Source organism: Schistosoma mansoni, chromosome 2 (genome assembly GCF_000237925.1).
Source record: "Schistosoma mansoni strain Puerto Rico chromosome 2, complete genome".
NCBI classification, from domain to species: Eukaryota; Metazoa; Platyhelminthes; class Trematoda; order Strigeidida; family Schistosomatidae; genus Schistosoma; species Schistosoma mansoni.
In genome coordinates this window covers 25,596,104-25,613,049 of record NC_031496.1, presented here as the reverse complement: position 1 = coordinate 25,613,049, position 16,946 = coordinate 25,596,104, and the positions used below count along the sequence as shown (strand labels likewise).

At 35.0% G+C, this 16,946-nt stretch overlaps 1 protein-coding gene across 1 annotated transcript in view; it reads right to left on the bottom strand.

Moving 5' to 3' along the window:
- The window catches only part of Smp_124630 (putative wd40 repeat-containing), a gene marked incomplete at both ends in the record, with an annotated part of 31,492 nt that extends 14,808 nt beyond the window's left edge, over positions 1-16,684 (bottom strand). The window contains 9 exons of the mRNA XM_018796205.1: positions 986-1,019; positions 2,532-2,679; positions 4,706-4,841; positions 6,942-7,006; positions 9,269-9,432; positions 13,976-14,274; positions 16,318-16,455; positions 16,487-16,576; positions 16,616-16,684. Of these exons, the coding sequence (XP_018650441.1) occupies positions 986-1,019; positions 2,532-2,679; positions 4,706-4,841; positions 6,942-7,006; positions 9,269-9,432; positions 13,976-14,274; positions 16,318-16,455; positions 16,487-16,576; positions 16,616-16,684 (1,143 nt within the window). The remainder of the gene's footprint in view (positions 1-985; positions 1,020-2,531; positions 2,680-4,705; positions 4,842-6,941; positions 7,007-9,268; positions 9,433-13,975; positions 14,275-16,317; positions 16,456-16,486; positions 16,577-16,615) is intronic.
- Positions 16,685-16,946: the final 262 nt, after the last annotated feature.

Here is a 16,946-nt window from a genome sequence, read left to right as displayed (position 1 = left end):
TTGGCTGTAGCAACAGCTGTCGAAGAAGAGGAGCAGTGAGACGTACGGCTGCTGGGCGGACATCGGATGTGGATGGCTCAACAGACCGGTGAAGTATGGGTGTTGAACGTCCCAGTATATAAAGAAAGGTTGTATATAAGGATATAGTATACGAAGGGAAAAAGAGTTATGAAGCAATTTTAATCTCAAGGTTTAAGGGAAGATAAAGAGTGTATACACCTACGCCATTGTGATCGATTCTGAGCCATGTCACCTAGAGTCTCCAACCATTGGTTACGATAGTCACGCGGACCCCAACCAGGTAGTCTGCATCTACCAACATGGCTCAGACTAAAAGTTAGTGACTTCAAGCACTGATGCCATGTTTTGGTTTGGGCGCCCCTAACTCTTTTCCAACCATCCCCAACATTAGTCAGCACAGCGCGTGGTGGTAATCGGTGTTCAGGCATACGTAACACGTGGTCCAACCATCTCAGTCGATGAAGATTCATGACCTCATCAACTGATTTACCATCATTCCCTAATACTCTGTGTCTAACCTCACTATTACTTATCCGGTGATCCCAGCAGATGCGAGCAATATTTCTAAGGCATCTGTGGTCAAATACTAGTAACTTACGAGTATCTTCTACTCTTAATGGCCATATTTCGCAGTCGTAAAGTAGAACAGAGCGAACTGCTGTGCAGTATACTCGTGCCGTAATTGATAGACGGATATCTCATCTTCGCCATAGGTGACGTAAGTTGGCAAAAGCCAAACGAGCTTTTTTGAATCGGCGCTGAGATTTCGTCAGACACCAACCCATTAGGGCTGATCAGACTTCCAAGATAAGTGAAGTTGTCGACGTGTTCGACTACTTCACTCCCTATCCCTGATTCAGAGATCACCAGTGAATAAGTTCATGCCAGGAATTGAACCAAGAACCTGACAATTACGCGTCGGACATGATATAAATGACTTACTGAGTCAAACTTAAGATTTTACTTGTCCATTGCTTTCACATTTTCGTAGTAACTCACTAAAATATCATCTTATAGTAAAAACTCACTTTAGATTGAATAGTATCCATAATTCATTTAAATTCACATTCATATCAATTCACTAGTCTGTATACGCTAAAAATTGTATGTTATAATGTACAGATAGATTAAACCATTGCGAGCATACTTGTTAACCGATTATACATTTTTGAACTTAAACAAAGATTGAATTACTAATCCACATTGTTTGTGCTTTCACAAATTCATTTTCAATGAATCAGTCATAAATAATTTGCATACTATGTAAGAACAAAATATAATTTTCACCAGAGTTGGATGGTGGCTAACAATGAAATCCAAGATTTGTGTTTCGTTTAAATTAGAACTCATCAGTTGGATGAACCTACGTCCCAGTGTTGTTAAAATTATTTAAATGTGATGAAGTGAGGTTTAAGATACATATTCACATTTGCTACACATTAATATCAAGAAAGGGAAAGACTTATGTACATAATATAAATTCATCTAATCATTTAAAAGAAAGAAATGGTGGAGAAGATTTGTAGCTCAAATGGACGATTTTAATGGAGTTTTGTTCTCTGAGCTGGATGCTTTGGTCGTGGAGCTTTCATCGTCCTTTTGAACGACCCAAAGTTTGTGCTGATGATGTCGGTCAGAAGGACGATGAAAGCTCCACGACCAAACCATCCAGCTCAGAGAACAAAACTCCATCAAAAAAAGAAAGAAAGCTTACACTGATTAAAACTAATTAATCCTCCACAGAATCATTATACACTCACTAGTGGATAATTTTTAAAGGTGATTCTTTGAGTTCTGGTTAAAAGACGTGACCAGTGGAGTCTAACTGTGTCGATTGTGAGGCAGTTGACCACCTACCAATGCCATTAAAAGATGGATGGGTCGTATCGTAAATAAACTGCAGTTAGGAATCCAAGCTCTTAGATTTCGGCTTGGTGGTACAAAGGTTAAGGACTAACCAAGAGACTTGAAGGTCCTACATTCTACTTTTAATGAGGTTGTGAATGTACACTGCTGACCAGTCCTATATCAATACATAGAAACTATCCAGTCCTTCCTGGTTTACAAACTGTGGGATTTAATAACCCTTTTTATCTGATATCTGATCAGTTATGTTGTGTTTAATGGATGTGTGAGCATTATGGTACCAATAATTATAAAATTATGTGGGTGAATGGAAAATTGTAAGTCGATGAAGAAGCACCTGATCCGATTGCTGATACATACCACTTTAAAATATTTAGACGTACATCTCTTTTGCTCGGAACAGAATTCATCTGTTTTAAACCACACCATGTTGGTCATTAAGCGAACAAATATACTGACTAAGTGAATTATTTACTATTATATATCGGTTCAAAAAAAGCTTGTGTGAAACAACCAAGTAGTTCGAATATTGGGAACTACCACTTTTACTACTGAATTTCAATGAAGTAGGCCCAATCAATCAATAAAAAAGTCAGTCTCCATTCATTCAACCAAAGAACTTTAGAAATTTCAATAAAACTTACATTATGTTATGTTCTTCTTGTGTTAAGTTGATTATATCACTATTGGTTAATGCAATATCAGGATAGAACCAGATGACAAGTTTGTCGTTTGTTATGGCTGCCAAAATATTTGATGTTTCAGCCCAGAGAAATGAACTAACCATTGTAGCTAAACAGATTTGTAAAAGAAAAGTTAAATTTATATAACCTAGGAATAATTGGATATCAATCAGTATTATTGAATGAAAAATATACATTAACGAGATACCTGGATATGCGAAATTATTGTTATATTTATTTCATAAACATTACTTAGAAATGAGGAATACAACATATATGGTTTGTGAAGTTGGTCGTAATCCTCTGAAACTGACTTAATAAAAGCTTGTGATTGTGCTTGCTAACGATTAAAGCTTTAATCTGAGGGATAAATTTTGTCTTATTGTTACACTATGGAAATGGATAGGACACACATTGAGAAAATCACCCAACTGCATCACAAGACAAGCCCTCACATGGAATTCTGAAGGCCAAAGGAGAAGAGGAATACCAAAGAACACATTACGCCGAAAAATGGAGACAGACATGAGAAGAATGAACAAAAATTGGATATAACTAGAAAAGAAGGCCCAGGACAGAGTGGGTTGGAGAATGCTGGTCGGCGGCCTATGCTCCATCGGGAGTAACAGGAGAAAGTAAGTAAGTATTGTCATACTAATTCACTGATTATATCTTTATGTTTATTGAAACTTCCAGTGAAACTTGTTTCTACCAACCACTGAATCTATGTGTTTATAATTGTTGCTTATTAGTTCCTCTCGACTTCTCAGTCACATATGTTTATGCTTTTATCACTTAATTATGTGACGAATTGGTACGGTTATTCAGAAGAACTTCCTAAGGAAACATAGATCTCTTCACATTGACAAAACCAAACATCAATGACTTCGTAGATTTATGCGACATACTGGTTTTCTAACTACTAGCCTTTCCTCCAACTTACTCCTGCTGTCAATAGCACACTACACCGTATATATATGAAAAAGCTTTATTTATTAAATGTATTATATTTTATCATTGACAAAAGCAGCTTCAATCGAACGAAGAGTATAATCTTACACAAATGTACATCGATTCAAGCCATCATACCCTATGCTTATGCATAGCAAGAAAATATTGTCTGGTTAAATCTTCAAAAAATAGAAAAAGCTACAGCATTAATGATGACAGAAAGAACCATACATCTAAGATGCAATTCTAGAAAATATACATTAGTGAAATAATAAAATTTATTAGGAATTTAGAAACTTGGGTTTTAAGGGAAGAAAAGGATTGGACACACCTACGTCGTTGTGAACAAATCTGACCCATATCATTCAAAGCTTCTTAGAATTGATGATGATAAACCCTTTGACCCCAACCAAGTAGTTTGTCAATGACTTCATGAACTGATGCCATGTATGGTTTTCTCGAACCTAACTTTCACCCAACCCACTCCTACATCAGCCATTATCACGCGTCGAGGTAATCAATGGATTTACATTTGTAATACATGTCTCAACCATCTCAGTTGATAAAGATCCACTATTTCGTCAATCGATTTGCTATACTTACCTAGTGCTCTGCCTCTGATCTCAGAATTACTAGCTTATTGATCCCAGAATATACGAGCAATGCTTCGAAGACATCTGTGATCTAATACTAGTGTAGTAAACGAGAACACAAATGGAAACAATCGGGTGTATTCGAACACAAAATTACAGAATCTCTTAGTAAAATCTGAGAAATATACAGCAAATACTTAATTCGCAAAATGTCAATCAATGGTCCCAAACTTGGCTGTTCCTTTTGCGAATGTCAGCCAACTGTCTCAAACTTCACTGTTCACATTTCCACAGCAGTCATTCTCTGTACTCGTTCTCATTTCTTTGATCTTCTTAACCTTCTGCTCTAGGTATTTCACTTTCGGTTGATGATACATACTACTTATATCTATCAACGGCAGTAGCACACACCACTTTTAAAGGCTGTATTTCACATTTATAAAAAGAAAGGAGCAAACTACTGCACAATAAACGTATCCTTTAGCTGAAAAGCGGATATCTCGCCTAAACCACAATCAATATAAGTTGACAAAAACTGACTGCAAGTAATACTCAACTCGACTTTTTGTGTCAGTCATCTGATAAACTTACCTAATTTAATCATTTTCCTTTGATTACCAAGTATTCTAATTGACATTAAATATAAGTCTTTGTTACTATCTAACAGAGCCAACCGACGATCAAATGAATTACCCATTTGATTTAAACTAATTTTCATAATTTCATTCTATAAAGCAACGAAAAAAACTGTCACATCACTGAAATGTCAAGTAGATCAAAAATAAAAATAGTATATTATTATATTCGATAACCATATTATAATCCAGTGTTTGAAAATAACTAATAGGAAATCATGAAGCTCGATTTCGAACTTATCCGTACTTATCCAATATGGGACTCCTTTGTAGTGTGCATACACCATTCCGCACTCAGGACTCAAACCCAGCATCTTCGGTCTCGTGCACTAATTCTCGCTGAGCTGAAATCTAACGGCGTTAATGTCTAACTTCAACCGTTCCGTGATATTGAGCGACTGTTCTCCATTGTCTTCAGTGAGTAACTGTTTCACAACAGGCACAGTTGAACTCCACTGGTCATGGCTTCTTCTCACTAGAACTCCAGGAAATCCATCTTGTTATGAGGCAACATGGTGAATTGATTGAAGTTCGACTTTAACACCGTCAGATGCCTGCTCAGTGGTCTAGAAGTTAAGTGTTTGTGCACCCCTGAAGTGTCCCATGCTAGGACGAAAAGGACGTCCAGTACATGCACATTTCCAATGATGGTCTAACATTGATCTATTCATCATATCAATCTAAGGTCAACAATCTCCACAGCTCATTACTGATAACTATCCGTATTCATTATTACAACTTCGGAAATACAGTTATAAATTATTTAAAAAATCCACTGGTCGATTGAACGGTACAGCCCATATTTTAAGGAAGATATTCAGTAGCATAGATCAGTTGATAGATTTTGTGCATTAATTGAATCTTGAAGGTCAATGTCCTTTAATCAAATTATCATAGCGCATATAGACAACAACACTCTTTGTAAACTTAAGCTTAGATATTCTATAGTCAGTCTATACTATTGAGATGAAATGATTTAATCCAAGTAAATATGATCGACGTTTTTTTTGAAAATGAAAGATTTCCTAACAGAAACTGTGTAATCAGTAGACAAAATCAAGCCTATGTTAAACGAAATGGTTTCATCAGCTTTCTTAGAATTATAGTCAAATCTCCCTTTAATACTGATAAGTCTTGTTGATTGAACGCTATACTCGGATCCTAAGCTAGTCTCGTAACCCCCAAGCTAGAACTACGCAGCGACTAGAACACGAGAGAAAAGGTACAAAATATGCGGAAAGTACTTTATTCCAAAGGTTCATTCATGTACATAAAATATAGGGTTTTTATAGTCTTTTAGAAGTCCTTGGGTTTTCCTAAAAATTCTAGAATACTACTCAACATAGTAGCGGTGTAGTAGTCAGCCAATCAGAACCCCTACATGTGACTTTTCATTTTCGCGATATTTCTAGCAAAACTTTTAATTAGACGCTGATTGGATAAAATGCTTATTAATGTTTTCTGAGCTTGTCATCTCTATTGCGAGAAATCTTCTGGATCACCCCCAACACATACCCAAGGTTTTAAATTGTTTGATCATACGTTTTTTTCTAGAAAACCAAGACTGAATAACTTCGAAATTAGTTTTCAAAAGTTCACGCCGAAAATTATTGACCTACGGAGTTCGTGAAGTTTGTTATGGGGCAGTGATACTCCGTTAGTATTGAATGAAGATCATATTGTATAAAAGATAATCTGAACTTAAAAATGTGAATCAACCTATTCAAATAAACATCATTTATTACAGCTTCTGAATCCTCTCTAATGAAAATTCTAAAACCAAGTAATTTCCTGTAGGATCGAAACATTCTGTTATGACGAACGATGTCCAAGACTGATACTGATAAACAAACTTTCTATATTCAATACCAAACTGACTAGTGAGTGAGAACGATAAGAGTGAGAAAGGGGGTTAACTAAACAACAGTGATTCACATCCATACATATTCCTTAGAAAATAAAACCATTTCTTGGCCAATCTCATTCACTTGGCATTAAGAAATTTTTGATCGACACAGAGTGTCCTTCACATTTGACGATTTTTGATTGGCCCACTGTAGGATATTTATCTACCGGATTCTAGTTTTTTAGTGGTTTTCCATCTAACTTCAGATTGTGATATAAATAAACTTTGCAATTTAACTCAGTTTAATAGTCATTCAATCATAATATAACAAAATAATAGCAATTACCGAATGTGTTATTGGTTTACCATCACCTAGCGTTTTACCACTCGATGGATCAAATAAGTGAATAACTGAAAAGTAAATCAAATATGAGTAGAACGTCTATTATAAATCATTTTTTCATGTTAACACAACGTAGGTCAATAAATATTTATTTATTAAAGAGTTTAAAGGAGATTAATTTAATTTGTAGGTGGCCTCTATTATGGATTGACAGCAGTTAAGGTGCTACCATAAACATGGAAGAAATCAACAGCTGTGTAGTCTCAATAGCTAGTTCCTTGACAATGAGCTTGAAGCGAAATCTGAGGGTTCTGAGTTGAGAGCATGACTGAGTCGTCAATGAGCTTTGTTATTTTGTTTTGTACTGGAAGTAAACTGCTGTTTACTCCCCCCCCTGGTTTTCAATGATTAACCAACTGATGTTGGTTGGTAAATGACAAAAATATTCAAGGGTTTATCAGTTCACAAAATAATAACTTTGTTAGTATAAATCATACCTAAATTATGACCTCAATTTAAAATCAATTCCAAAATCAACATGGTTAACTTGGTGATTTACTTCAAACACGAGTTATCATTCTAAAATATAAGCAACCACAAAAAATTGCGGTTATTTTTTAAGTCATTTATCTATCCTCACCGATCATTCCATGGTTTGAAGTAACACACAATCCGTCAAGCTATGATTCATGTTCACTGCGTTATATATCATGGGAATTTTATCAGCTTTAATGGATCGGTGGTTGATGATTTTTCAATGTGGATAAAAAAGTTAGTTTTACCTTCTTTAAATTAAGATGTCTGGGATTAAAGCTAAATGCAAATCTGTCTATCAGAATGAGTAAGCCACGTAGCAGCTCTTCCTATGTTACTTTATCCCCATAAAATATTACCTTTAAAAGTAAAAAAAACGTATGAATTTTGCAAGTATTAGATCATAAGTGTCCTCCATATGTTGCTCAAGTACAATGGAACCAATAAATGTGTAATAGTGAGGTAAGATATACTAAGACTAAGCCGAAATTCTAAGTCGACTGATGAGACTACAAACTTTCAACATGCATCCATGACACATCCTAACCATGGCTTTCTACAACAGTCAACAGTGTCTAGTTTAAAAGAGGGTTGGGAAAAAAAGCCATAGCATCCAAACCAAGATGTATTATTAGTTGAATAATTCACTAAGCGTTGGACCTTGACTTAGAGCATTTTTTCATAACAATCATATTCTGTGGTAGGAGACATCAGTTGGAATCTCTCAAAACCAGTTTTATAGTACTCCAGTTATGTTTGTTCTTTATCATCTAACTCTTGAATTTACTTACATACTATCTCATACCTTTTATTTCTCGACCTAATTGATTCATTATAAAATAAATTTTCTGTTCAACTTTTTGTCGTCACTGATACTGTTACTATTTCAATTTCTTTCATTTAGATCTGGTTTATTACCTCTCATATTTTGCTGATAAGAAGTATAAAAACTTGGATGGATGCATATTTATCCCAGTTCTTATGTTTAATATCAAATGTCAACTGAATGGAGTAGAGGATATTCGTAGGCTACCAGTGTTCGATCATAGGTGTCTTCGAAGCATTGCTCGTATATTCTGGGACCATCGGGTAAGTAATGCAGTTGTTGGGAAACGGGTACTAGGTAAGGATGGCAAATCGATTGGTGAAGTAGTGAAACTTCATCAGTTGAGATGGCTGGGACACGTGTTACGAATGCCCAACCACTGACTGCCCCGACGTGCAATGATTTATGGTGTAGGAGTAGGTTGGAAGAAAGCTAGGGACGGCCAGACCAAAACATGGCATAAATCCATGAAGTCGCTGACAAGTGGACTGAGCCATGTTGGTAGGTGTAGACTACCTGGTTGGGATTCGCGAAATGATAGCAATCGATGGTTAGAGATCTTGAATGACATGGCTCAAAATCGTTTGCGATGGCGAAGGTGCATTCACTCTTTGTGTTCTGCCAAATTCTAATCTTCTGAATTCCTAATGTCCCTATCCTTTTTCTCTCTCCAAATTTATTTCACTGGATTATACTCCTTCAATAACATCTTCAAACCCTAATCTTTCGGATTACTGTTTGTACTCTTACTACTTCTACCACTATGAGATTTGAATCGACAACTTCATCTCTGTGCTAATGTAGTATGGCAACTCGAACTGATGTACGTACGAAGTTCTACGTTGTGACTGACTGACTGAATGGATAAATTATCTGCCAATAAATAATGATCAGGATTTCAAAATAACAGACAGGCCTTCATAGGATTAATGAACAATAACTTATATCATATTAATTCAAGTAAACTAACTTTTCTTATCTAATTGGTCTTTAATACCAATCACATCATTGCTCATAGTTATAGAATCTGCACAAATTTGTTCCGCGTGTATATTAGCATGTTTTAATGAACAAATAAGACGTACATCATAATTGTAGACATACACACTGGATCCATCAGCTAAAGCGAAATATCTGTAGTAATAAAAAGATTATTAATTATTTTTGTTTAGCTTAAAGAAAACAATATTTTTAACTAAAATCCTTTTTTAGAAGATAGCTTTCATCATTTACTAATATCAAGTCTTGTGGTGAACACAATATTAATGAGTTGGGATCATGTGGCCTGGATTTCAATAGTTTTTCAACAGACATCAGTCTATGACGGAAGTCACCTTCAAATTTAACATGTCTGAAAGTATTTTCATCAATATATATCTTCTTATACTAAAAATTCGGTTTACTACCCATAAATAATCAAAGATTTGTAGATAATCAACATATGCTCACTAGTGACTGGCTCCATGAGGTATTTCCTGGAGTTCTATAGAGAAGCAGTGACCAGTGGAGTTCAACTAGGTCTGTTGTGAGATGGTAACTCACTGAAGACATTGGTGGATGTGTCGCTTAATTACGTGAATCGGTTGAAGTTAGACATTAACACCGTTGGATACCGGCTCAGTGGTCTGGTGGTTGAGCGCTCGCGCGCGAGACTGATAGGTCCTGGGTTCGAATCTCGCGAGGCGGGATCGTGGATCCGCACTGCTGAGGAGTCCCACAATAGGCTTTCCATGGTGGTCTAGCTTCAAATGACTCATGATCTCAACTATATAAAACAATCTTAGTTAAACAATCATCGGAAATGAGGAAGCATTAGATAGCTAACTCGTTCTAACGTGAGACCGCTTAGCAGTGCGCTTCAGTTCGGGTGCCCTTGCATTATCTTAGCACTCACACAAAATGAATCACTTATGTGTCGCACATATATTTGGTGCCTCCTTGTACCAACGTTTAAGTGTTCAAACAAGTAATAATGATAGCAGTGCGCATCCCCAACCCTCAGCACTGTGTGCGAACGCTCAGCCTGTATACCACTAACACGGCATCGGATGGCTTACATGTTTTAATTCCATCAAGTCGTAATATCATATGATCATTTAGTATACTTGGTGTGTGGCTGACTCACATTCGACAATGTTGATTCAATTTAGATTAGGCTTTGCTCCAATACACGATAATACTTATTTCCGTGTATGAAAAGTACAAAACCAATCATGACAATTTACAAGTCAGTGATAATAACGAAAAAGGATTATATGACTAATCAGAATAAGTAAGAGGTATAAATTGATAGCAATATTAAGGGTTTAGTAATAATTATAATATATTGAATAAATATTTGACATAAAGAGTAGGTCGGAACTTGAGAAAATAAGCTTATCAACATAATGCTTACCAAAAACTAAGTAATACGAGATTTGTGATTAAGTAGCGTAAATATGTAAGTAGGGACAAAAGGGGTGTAGGAAAGCAAACAAACTAAGGGTATGATGACCTGATAAAATTTTCTATTAAGTTTTATCCGAATAAGGAGGAAACGAGAGTGTCACAAATTTCTTCTGAATAGAGAGTTTACGGTTGTTAACTTCAATCTTTATAAAGTCTATTATATGTAGGAGACGAGGTCGAACCATATTAGAAGTTGATGAGATACGAGAAGTCACTTTGACTACATTTGTCCTATCTACCATATGACGACTATCGATATAATGTGATAGAACGGAGCTGTATATAAATTTTGTCTGATCCTTTCAAACCCGTGAAAAGAAATTTTTGTTAATTTGTTTACTCAATTGTTCAGTAGAATGTCGAAAATAGCTTTCTCTATAGAAGCAGCTCAATTCGTAAATACACGGTAATGTTGAGAAAACAAGCAACTTATTCTTTAGTTGAGAAACTACTACTGGTCAACTGTAAAAGTCAGCTACACTAACATTTTTTGTTGTTCTAATGCCGCTAGATTTACCTCTGTCAAGTTGCAGCTTTAAGAAAAGAACTTTTTTATGAAGTTAATCAAATTAAGAGCAACAGAACGATTTTAATCGCTTGTGAAAAAAATCTTCATAGCTTACTTTCTTAACACATATGCTGATGTTGTCTAGAAAAACAATGAAAACTTCAAGACTAAATCATCCCAGACAACATAAATCCCTCAAAATTTTTCCTTCCATTGAACACTACTCCTGACTTTCGTCTGATTATGTAAAACTCAAATGACCACATGTCACAATTAAGCTTCTTAATTTAAATAAGACGAAAGGCTCTGATTACGTGGAGAAAGAGTAAATCCTAAGTAAAACAAAGCGTAGCTTATTTTCCAATTATCACTGAATGTTCATCACATTTTAAAGGAAATCCAATCGAAAACGTGATGGGATGATCTCACTTATGGTTTTACTAGTAGATTACTCTAATTTAAAACGACAAAAACTACCACTGTTGACACTTGGATTTTGATGCTATTAGGCACTAGTAAATTAGGATGAGTAATGAAGTAAATAACTTTACAGCAAGCTTATTTGCAGCGCTAACAAAGTATTAAAGTAGTCAGAAATATATTAATAATTATGTAATATGGAGATAAGAACTTTGAGATGAACTAAGTGGTATGAGAATTCTATCGACTTAAGTCCCCAAATCAATACTTGATTTAAAACGCCAGTAATTATGGACTGAAGACTTAATTAATTTAAGGATTTGTGGAGATAGTAGCATTTTGTAGTTTACATCTTGAACTGATAAAAACCAGAGGGCACTGGACAGCCATAGTATGGGACTCCTTAGCATGGCTAATCCACAGCCCCTCTGGGAATCAAGCTTGAATTCTCCGGTCATCATAGATGGCTTCTAGCCCCTAGATTGCTGGGCCGGCATCCGATAGTTTACATGCTTAACTTCGAAGAGCCCATTATGTGAACTATAAGATTGGAGACTTTTCAAATTCAGACTATTCGGTTAGAATAGAGTCTCATTAACAACTCCAATTTTAATCAGTTGCACAAGTAGCATGACGCTCTTTAGTCCTTACGTAGGCATTTGTGTAAGGCATTGATTTCACACTCAGAATGAATCTTAAGCCAAAAACATAACAGTTGTCACATAGTCATATTTGTATTTACGCCTTTGTTTCCTACAAAACCCTAAATTAGTACTAATTTATGCTTCCTGTGCGTTGGTTTCTTTTGTTTCCTTTAATTCGTATTTGTACGTTTAGCTTCCTACAGCGCTTAACAGCATTTACAATCCTCAGCTTCTTATCACAGAAATTTTTCTCTCAATAAGCTAATGTAGTGATGTGACAAGTTGAACTGATAAGTATTCATATTAGGTCCTATATTATCTATGAACTATGCTTTGGTGGCTGAAGCATTATTCTTCTGGTCATTTTGCAAATTTTGAATTTTCGATAAATTTATATTGCCTGAAGATTATACTTTCACAATCAGAAGTCAAACTTATAAGAAAACGTTGATTCGAAGCTTTTACATGATCTAGATTTTAGTAAGTTAGATATTGTGGTATACTGATTAGTCAGGTATTTTCACTCATGAAAATCTTTTTTAACCATTTGAATGATTAAAATATCAATACAAAACAGTAAGATTTTAAGTAACTCACTTCTGACATTGAGAAATATGAGTAACGCTGGACTCTTTAAGTTCAACAATCGTAGGTGTATTAAAATTTTTAATACTGAAAAATAAATTTTTAAAAAAGTTAAAGATTGTAATATATAATTAAACTAACAAATAATGATGGACGTCTTGAAACAGAAATTACCTAAAGTCTGGTAATTTTTGGTGTTAGCCTAACTTGAAACTCGTCCTCTGGATTCCCCTGTGCACTATTGGTTATTTCCATACTGTGACGCGGACCTTGTGCCAGTTGTTTCAAATCCTAGGCGCGTCATCCTCTAGGTTATTGAGTTCATGTGTTCACTAGCTTGTGAAACGAATACGAATTTCGTTTCTGAGGTCTACACTTTTCCTTTGTTGATATTAGGAACAGTAACTGATTACTCTCTTTACGTATGCATATATCTTTACCACATGGTCTGAACACTACAGTTTAGTCACAAGTTTTAGTAACACTAAATAGTAACTACTTGAATTATTTTAATAAGTACTAGCTGTAATCTCTGATTTTCATAATATTGTGATATTAGACAACTATTTGATTGTGTAAATACTGCCTTGACTCAATTTTGTGATGACAATTCTTAGCTTGGGTTTATCATCATGTCCTTTGGTATGCAGTGAACTTACTTACTTAAAATATTCACTAATTATTTGACTTTTTTATATTTCAAACGACTTAAGGTAGTTGAGATGAAAATATTAAATTTGATCTCCATTTTATTAATGCAGAATGTAAAGAACGAAATGTACCGTTAATTTTGGCTAACTATCTGTTCTACAAATAAATTGAAAGATACATTAGTGGCTTACTGAGTTTGTCCTGCCATCCAAATTGGACTTATCTCTTCAAACCATTCAGTTGGACGACTATCATGTGCTCATTAATGAAATCATATCTGATGTAGTTCATTATATATATATATATAACCATCAAGTGCTTTATGGTTTTCTAAAGTTTCCTAATTGATCTCAAACAGCGCTGAAATTGATTTCAGAATTAGACGATAAATTGGTTTATAAATAAAATACTAAACACTCACTTGTATACATAACACTGTGTGCTAGTTACCACAATAAAGTAATTGAAACTGAATGATGCTTTTGATACGCGATCACGGAATTCTAGACGTTCTACCGATTCATCTCGTAGATTTTGTAATACAACAGTTCGTTCATCTGCTAACAATGCTTCAAAACCATTCCATTCTAAACACCTTTCAATAACATATCCATTAATTATTCGACCATTTCCACCAGCGCATGCTATTTGATTACCATCAGGAGACCATTTGATACTCAGAATACTACCAGTTTGTGTTTCCTCTAAAGCATGAATCCACTGTAAGTTAAAAATTCAGGACATAAAATTTAAGTTAATGCAGATTGCTTTAGGTGATATTAAAAATGTAGCGTAATACAACGAACAGATGTTTATTGAGGAACCATTAAAAACCAGGGGACTGTGGTCACTGAGTCGGAATCCAATGGCATACAATAAAAACTTCAGTCAATCAATGAAATGGTACGACCATGACTTAATATCAATGGTGACGTCTTCTCCACTTTTAATGCGATCAAAATGTATCAAATTCATCTCTTTACTGAAACTTGCAGAGTATTCTCTGAAATCCAGACTTGCCAGAAACCCGAAATTACAACAAAATAGCTGTTCTATGCTTGCTGACCTCTAGCGGTTTCTCTGTTATCGCCAGTCACAACAGTCACTAACATGAAGCCCTAGGATATTGGACTCGATATATATTGATTTCAGTTATCAACACTAAAATGATTCTATTTTGAATTTAAACTGAGTTGCGCGATTATAAGATAGAATACATCTATATCGATTCTTGAATGACTCAGTGGAAACGACTGTAAGTGGTTGTGGTGTTTGTATGAACTAATGATTTGTTTGTACTTGGTGACTGCTTGATTTTGAATTCCAAATACCATACGTTCGTTTGTGGTCATCTAGTACTTCTTGGTCAAATTGATTTATTTCTGGGATTCCCAGTTCCTACTATAATTCAAATACTTTGAATAAACGCAGTGATACAATCTTGAACCACTCCATGAGTATCAGGTTCAAAATGGTTGAAGATGCGCTATGTTTATGAGTGCTAACAAACGCAAAAATCTAAACCGAGGTACTAAACATAGTGAATAAGAGGAATTCGTTTCATTTCCATGACACTTAAATTTCAACAGCTCAGCTCAGTTCTAACAACGCAGAACTGTTGAATTTTTCTACTTCAGAATAGAATTGTTAGTATTTTGTACAGATAGTTCGACCCAAAATTAATTAAATAAACTTTTAATTCCCAACTGAGCTCCAAATATAGTGGCATCAGATAAAGACACATGTTCTATAGATGTATACCAAATCCTTTTTTTCAATTTAGTAAAATTAACTAAACAATATAATGCCTAATAAACCCATTGTTGCACTTTTAGTCAGTACATGAAAACCAACATTAAAAACACTCAAGTTTATACTCATAACTGCACAAAATATGTGAGTACGTATCTCCAAATCAATTAGACTGCACCTTTATCAATCTTATGTAAACTTTGAATAGCCTTTATTGAACACTACAGAACTATAAAACCTTTGATTTAAGGTTTGAATCAGGATGATTAACAAAACCGAAAGACTATTTTGCAAGAGAATTTTTGAATCATCTACTTATGAATTTATGCTAAACTGATAGAGTTCGTGCAATACATTTTTTTTCTAAAATCAAATAGCCAAATACAGTGAGCAATAGAACCTAGAATAGATAAGTAACGAAACTAAGACCTACAAAGACTTGACGTAACTATAATTTTATACTTTCTTATAGGTTCACCGTAACTGTATGTCTACAGCTTAAGCGTTGCAACCAGAAAGGATGATAGACTGACTGCAAACTGTTACCAAAATGCGAATGTGAACTTAATTTCCAAAATGTTTTTATAGATCAGTTGCTCCGAAAAAACCAAACGTTGCCGATAAACACGTATCTAAGATAATATCTTCGATTGATCTAAAATGTAACTCACGAGACTATATTCATCCTAAAACATTACTGAGGTTCTTCAGCGTTTTCAAAACACAGGAAACAGAGTTGCTAATTCCTCACAGAGGGCAAAGTTTGACAGTTTAAAATCTTTTTCTTAGTTTTATCCTAAAGTAGTACAGATAATATGTTTATGTTTTGCATCCTCATTTTAAACAATGACTTCAGTATTGTTATGTTCTACTTCTTTGAGCCTTTAAGTGTAAGTCATTTCCAGGGATTAAAGTATAATTAATATCCCACAACTAAATAAAGTTGTGATGGAAATCTCCTTTCACATCAGACCAACAGTGAACGATACAAGACAAATATCGTAAACTCACCCCAAGTTTATCACACAACACTACGGTAGCATATGATCCAACTGCAAATAACTGACCATCAGGAGACCATGAGATTGAAGTAACTGGATATTCAAAAGGCGCACTCGAATATAAGAGCCTCCCGTAACTGTCCCATACCTGAGATACGGTTACAACCATGGCATTTTACTTTGTATTTACAATCCTCTGAAGCGGAAATAAGTTGATTGTTGATGACATTCCAATCAACTTGCAAAATGACACCATCATGAGCTCTCCACTATAGGAAGCAAGTGTTTGAGGTGTTTAACTTACTTACAGAAAAAGGTTTGACATTTGCTTGAAGAGATTGTGTAACTAGTTGTCTATCAAGGGAAAAAAGCATCATATTGGAGTTAGCACCCCATGAAATCGAGTAGATAGGATAACCTGATCGCGAAAAAATTCGTTAAACAATATAAAAACAAGTTACTGTGTTGACACAAGGTGGATCTTAACATCCCACTCCGTGACCAAATTTTTATTTGTCCGTCTTCTCCAGCTAAATGGACAATGTTATTTGCATGATGTACACTAACATGTAGCAAAAGAAGTTCCATCGAAATCCCATTTCGCAGATAGAACAGCCCCTTGATGAGCATCTGAAGTTC